This window comes from Camarhynchus parvulus, chromosome 2 (assembly GCF_901933205.1).
Source record: "Camarhynchus parvulus chromosome 2, STF_HiC, whole genome shotgun sequence".
NCBI classification, from domain to species: Eukaryota; Metazoa; Chordata; class Aves; order Passeriformes; family Thraupidae; genus Camarhynchus; species Camarhynchus parvulus.
This window is the reverse complement of record NC_044572.1, coordinates 116,900,537-116,907,107: the sequence shown is the minus strand read 5'-3', so window position 1 is coordinate 116,907,107 and position 6,571 is coordinate 116,900,537. Positions and strand designations below refer to the sequence as shown.

The 6,571-nt window shown below is 40.1% G+C and overlaps 1 protein-coding gene across 3 annotated transcripts in view; it reads left to right on the top strand.

Annotated features, from left to right (window-relative positions):
• Positions 1–3: 3 nt before the first annotated feature.
• Positions 4–6,571, top strand: part of ARMC1 (armadillo repeat containing 1) — a 34,223-nt gene continuing 27,655 nt past the window's right edge. The window contains exons 1-2 of one of the 3 annotated variants that reach the window (XM_030971440.1): positions 4–109; positions 2,847–3,050. In XM_030971440.1, the coding sequence (XP_030827300.1) occupies positions 2,859–3,050 (192 nt within the window). In that variant the 5' untranslated portion in view covers positions 4–109; positions 2,847–2,858. Of the gene's footprint in view, positions 110–130; positions 321–2,846; positions 3,051–6,571 lie in introns of those variants that run through there. The other 2 variants (XM_030971439.1, XM_030971438.1) reach the window with 2 other exon arrangements.

Genomic DNA, 6,571 nt, shown 5'->3' with positions numbered 1-6,571 from the left:
CTGCGCGAGGAGCGTGTTTCTGGACTACAGCGCTCGGACTACGCTTCCCGGCCTGCACCGCGCCCCTCGCAGGAACAAAGAGCTCCTCGATTGGCGGGGGCCGCGCTCGGTAGGCGCCAATCGTGCCGCGCGGTGTGGCGCGGTGCGGGGTCAGAGCGGGCTCCGGTGGGTGGTGCAGGCGCTCTCGTTCCGGTGCTCAGCCCGCGGTTCCTCCCGAGCCTCTTCCCGTGCTCCGCTCGCCGCAGGCCGCCCCGCCCCGCGGGACATGGGGGCGCGGAGCTGAGCTGCGAGTCCGCCCAGGAACGGTCCCAGCTGCGACGGTACGGCCCTGCCGGGGAGGGGAACAGGCCGCGCCGGGAAGGGCCGTGAGGGGGCGGCGTGTGCGGTCGAGACCCCCCCGTGCTGCCAGATCCATCCCGGAGCTCCTGCTGCTCGGTGCCTGCGGGGCTGGGGCTCCGCCGAGCGCGGGGCCTGGGAGCTGAGTCCCGGGGCCTGGTCCCCGCCGGGCTGAGGCCTCGGCCGCCTGGGCAGGGCTGGCAGCGGAGCTGTGCGGGTTCCTCGCCAGGGCCGCCCCGGCGAGAGCACAAAGCGGGGGGAGAGCGACAGACAGACAGGGCTGTGGTGCCTGGGTCAGGCTTTGATCTCAAAGCTACGAAGAGGAGACAGGAGCAGGCATCTGGCTCGCTGCTCTGCCAGACTCCTGAATTATAGATATCCTATTATAACTTTTAAGACCGCCTATTTGTTTTGCTTAAAAAACTCTGGGAAGTGGGCGAGGGTGTGAGTTTTGATGGAATTGATTGTTGCAGGTCATGGAGAAAGGTGAGGATTTCAGAGTTGTTCCTGAGTTGGGGCTTAGGAGAGATGGAGAAGGGTCTGAGGATAACAGAATCGCATAAGGGTTTGGATTGGAAGAGACCTTCAAGAGCATCTAGTTCTAACCCCCCTACCCTGAGCAGGGACACTTTCCACTAAACCAGCTTGCTCAGAGCTCCATCCAAGCTGGCCTTGAACACTTCTAAGGATGGGGCATCCACAGCTTCTCTGGGCAACCTGTTTCAATGCACCACCACCCTTACAGCAATTTATTCTAATATTTAATCCCAACCTGCCCCCTTTCAGGTTAAAGACATTACCCCTTGTCCTATCGCTATATGCCTTTGTAAAATGTCCCTCTCCATCTTTCTTGTAGCTCCCTTCAGATGAGTGTGGCCTAATGGAATAGGTGGGGGTAAAACTTGGTTTTGTGGGTGGGTTTTTTCAGAGGGTTAGAAAGAAAAAGGCAAAAGGTGATCAGGATGGAAAGAGTTGTAGAAATTAAATGGTGCTTGGGACACAGACCTGGAAGTCAGAGACTTTGATTAGCATCAGCTCCGCTCCTGACTTGATTTTTAAGTCTTGAATAATAAGTTCCTTTGTGTACTGTGGAAAATAGTTATTAATACTCAATAGAGCTGCTTTGGCTTTGTTTGGTGGTTTTGTTTGCTGAGGTTTTGGTTTGCTTTTTTTTTTTTAATATTAGAGTTTTTTCCTTTGGAAACACACACTTGTATTGGTTGAGCTACTGTATCTCCCAGTTGATATCTTTTTGATATCTGATCGTCCAGAGAAATAGTCTAGAGACTAATCTTTGGCCTGTACTTTTCATTCTAGCACTCTCCTGAAGTAAGAAACATTGACTAAGAGTTAACAGCATTTTTTTTCTGTGAAAATTTCAGAAATTATCAATTATCAAAAATTATCTGAAATTATAATTTCAAAAAAACCATAAATATATGTTTATGGTTCATTGTTTTTGGTGAATGTGATAAATTTATGTTCCTCAGAGGCCAACCTTCAGTGAAGAAAAACTATTTAATGTTGGCAAATGATGTTAAAAGAATGTGATCGCTTAAAAATTGTATTTGTTCTTTGTTTTGGGGGACAGTGAGTGATTTAACAAATTAACAATATGCATTCACTCCCACTTTTGTGCCTTAAGTTACTTGGCTGAGTTGGTACTGGCAACAACCAGGACTGCAGTTAGCGTTTAGGAGTTTCTGAGGCACAAAGAAACTTTTTTTTGCACCAAGATTTTAGCATTTTCTTTGAGCAAACTTATGCTTTTGTTGCCTGTTAAGTAGTTATTATTAAACAACTCTGCAATCTGATACTCTCACACTAACACGTGTCTCCTTTGAAATTGATCTGGTAGTTTGGACTTCCACTGCAGCAAGGCGTGATCTGCTTGCTCTCTTTTTATCGAGGGATACTTGTGAAAAGAAGAAAAAACAACTCAAACCCAGCCTCCAAAGCCTTTTCTGCCTTTGAATGTATGGCATTCCATTAGTTATTTGATATATGGATGAAGAATAAAGCTTAATGTTCACTGTTCTTGATGCACTGTTAATATTTTGTTGACTTTTGTGGTTCATTTTTTTGTAAAATTCTTTGATTGCCGAAGCTGCTCTGAAAATACTTTGGTTTTGCACCCCTGCACAGAAGTATGTTTATGGACTTCTTGGGTGCCTTGTGAGAGACTGGATTTATTGAAAACATTTTTCACTAGTGTAAGGAGAAAAAAACTAACACACAGTACTCCCATAAAGATTGACTAGTCTAAAATGACATACAGGAAACAAAAACGTTATTATCCAAATATATCTATTCTCTGCATAGGAAGTTTAGATTTCCAGTTTATAAATTTCAGGACCCATATCCTGATCAATTCCATCAACTTTCCATGAATTCTGGTCCTTGGGTTTTTTTAGACCTTTTTGTTTAGAGCAAATCATTGCCTTTGTGCTTTTTTTGTCTCTGTTTTAATTGATGATAAATGTTGTGATAGGAGTAATATTTTTTTTCAGCAGGTATTTTGTATGAATGGTGCAGAAAAGATGAATTCTGCTATGAGTGAGGAGCCTGATGCACTATCTGTGGTTAACCAACTCCGAGATCTAGCAGCTGATCCGTTGAACAGACGGGCCATTGTTCAGGATCAAGGATGCCTGCCAGGTCTCATTCTGTTTTTGGACCATCCCAACCCTCAGGTTGTTCATTCAGCTTTACTAGTAAGTATTCTGAAGATAAATTTCTATGTTGGTAGGGAATTTTTAAACTTTGTTCAGCAGGTTGTTTAAACAAGCAATTTACAAATAAAACTGTTTAAACAAGTGAAAATGTGAAAAATAATGCCTGATTTTATATTATGTTGATATTCATTACATGTGGTTTTTTTTAAAAAACATGTATTTTTAAACTGACACATTGTTACAGGGGATTTTTAAAAAATATATTAATTTACTTTGCATTTTTTCCCTAATACAGCTATTTCATTTTTTGTGTGGAGGGAGGTAAGGACCCTTAAATCTCTTTTTTAAGATGAAGCCATAGAGTTTGGTAAATATGGACAGTGACTTGATATTCACTTTATAAAAATCAAAATCCAGTCATAGGATAACTTAGGTTAGAAACAACCTCCCAAGGCAATGTAGTCCAATCCCATGCCCAAATCAGGTGCACTCAGATCACAACTCATGGTTATGTTCACTTGATCTTCAGCACCTTGAAGGATGAAGATTCCATAACCTCTCTGGCACACTGTTCCAGTGTTTGAACAGCCTCATGGTATTAAAAACAAACAAGCCAATACATAATCTCTCAGTATTTAGTACAACTTCTTCCAGCTTTTGCCTGTTTCTTCTCATTCTAAATCATACACACTGAAGTCTTGATTTCGTATCCTGAATTGTAATATTAGCTTAAAAAATTTATTTCTTGCTTAGAAATGGGAGAAATAAAAGTCAGAACTTAGTAATTTCAAGAGTTGAATTGGAATTCTAAGATTTTAAGTTAGTTAAGTTTATGTGGTGCTCCTTTTTTTTTCAATTACATCATTACTTAATTGTAAAGAATTTGTGAAAGAGCAAAGAGCTCTGGCTTTTACATGTGTACATGGCAGGTGTACGTTATTCTTTATATTACTGAGACTTATCTGTACCATAATTCTTTGTTTTTCATTTGTGTTGTTTCCATAGTGGATATTAGTGGACTTCTTCAAATTACTTGAGTGACTGATTTCTTTTGTATTTGGGGAGGGGGGTCCCATAAGGAAACCTATGTCCTGCTAACTGTTTTTGCATAGCATTTGGCAGACTGTAGTTTTCTTCAGTAGGAGAACACAGATTTGAATTTACTGTTCTTGGAAATGTGTTGCATTGGTTTTCTGCCCAGTGTAGTTTCCTTAGGCTGTGATCTTAAAAGAAGTTCTTGTTTGGATGTCCCACTGGCTTTTTCCTTCCTTTGTTATGTTGGGCTGTGTATTCTCACTGCCTGCTTGGGATTTGCAAATCAGTCTCTTGATCATGTTACAAAAACTAGTTCTACATAAAAGGACTGGTTTTGTCAAGAGCAGTGAGCACTAATCCAGTTTGCAGTGTGGTTCCACAGCCCCTGACAGTACTAAGTTGTGTTGAAGGGAAATCTCCTTGGGTGGGGATGGGAGGCAGAAGGATTGTCCCACGGAGTGATAACCTACAGTTAGAGTGGGTTGAGAATCAGGATTTAGAGACCAGGATGTGGCTGCAATGAGAAATGGATCAGTTCACTGTGGATACAAGTTCTAGTCTGCTACTCAGACTCCTTGTGTTAATGAGTTCTTGAACTGCTTAGATTTTGAAGGTTTAAATATCTTTGCTGACAACTTTTTAGCCTTCATGTTTTATATTTTTCCATTTTGAAAAGTCTTTTTGTTTTTGTAGTCATCCTGTTGGTCAAAAAGTGCTTATTTTTGAATGGGAATAGTTAAAAGTAATGATCTTCCATTAAATGTGTACCTACTAAAAGGATGTGCAGCACTAACTTTAAATTTCTTCTCTGCTCAGAAATTCCTGTACTTGAAATTGTAATAATCTGTATGAATCATAATAGTTCCACATTTAACTTTTTTTATGTGTTGTAGAACTTCTCAGGGAGGGTGGGTTTTTTTGTATCTGATGAAGAATTGATATGTATGTTCTGTATATTTCTATTTCTGGTTTTCTCTAGTCTTGATTTCAGAAATTCTTTATGATACACTTCAAATGTTAGAATTTTTGAATGATATAAATTTAAAAAATCAGAAGTAACACAGGCAATACTACTATTTTTTCCCCCTGAAATTTGGACTAAAATTTTATTAAATAGAACCCTGAAGTTAAGGAACTACTTTAAAATTTCACATGAAAACCATCAAAGATGTCTTTTTATCAAGACTGGCAGCAGTGTATTTTGTGTTCAACCATGCAGGTATTCATTATGTTGAGCTTACTTGATGAACTCACCTATGTGAGCCTTAAAGCTAGCACAGGTAAGTGTTTAGCTGAACAGAAGCCAAGCCAAAGTTCATATCAATAGCTTTCCCTATGCTTTCAGTATACTGGATTTAATAAGTGTAAATGATCTCACTTCTTTGAAGGGATACCTTTGTATCTCCTGTGGAAGGCAAGAGAGATGGGAACTTCCTAGTGTTGAAAAGTTGGGTCAATTAAGTTGGACTCATGACTTTGGTCTTATTTGAGCTGTGACTCAAAAAATTAGCTGTTAAGAGAATAGGTTTTTCTTTGTCCAGCTGAGTTGTACTGTTACTAAATTGCCAGAAGAAAATAAGAAACTTGTTACACCGGCAAGGATACATTTCATAGCATGCAAGTTATTTGAGAGGTATCATTTAGGTACTTCCCCATAGTTAAAAAGTAAGATATAAATGGATATACAACGTTTATAAGCTGCAACTATTGATACTCGTCCTCACAGGAAATAACAAAAATCACATCTCAGGTTCTTACCATGCCAGACAGCAGCCAGAGTTTCTTGAAAGGCAATAAAACAGTCTTGTTAATTTTACCTGGTATGTGCAGAAGATGACTTGGAAAAAACAAGCCCTGATGATTAGTCCTCTATTTCTGAAGGGATTAAGGAGCATGTTATTTTTAAAGCAGTTACTGTGCAGTGTAGCTACTACATGGCTATATATAAAGAGTTGGTGTGCTTCTAAACCTTGTGTCACAAGCCCCATTTTATAAATCACTGTATTTATGTATTGCAGGATTTTTCAAGTGCAGTTCTTGTACCTACATGAGTAAAACACCTTTGGAGGCTCCTTCTAAGAAAACTTTCTCAGCACAAGCAATAGAGAGATGTCTCATGAAAAGGACTGACATTTTAATTGGAAGAGTGTTATGTTAAGAGGATCATATGAATATGCAGTTACCAGCTGGGGTCAACAGTGTAAAATTGTGCAAAGAATCTACCTTGAAAATCAAGTAAACAAAACCTTGAGCAACAAATAAGTGTAATTTCCCAGTTTAGGTCACAGTAAGCTAAGAAGCTTGCTGTTGCTGGTGGTCTTATTCCTGTATGGAGTGATGAAATTGCAATTAGTCTTCAAAAGTTTATACATGTTTTAGACCTCCTTTTGTGGACAGTAGGAACTTGGTAGTGGTGAGGTTTCTATTTCTAGTACTGGGGGAGCCCACAGAATTGATGGAAATTATACTGGAAGCATCACGTATAAAAATTACTTTAGATCTCAGGTCATATAAATGTTTATTGG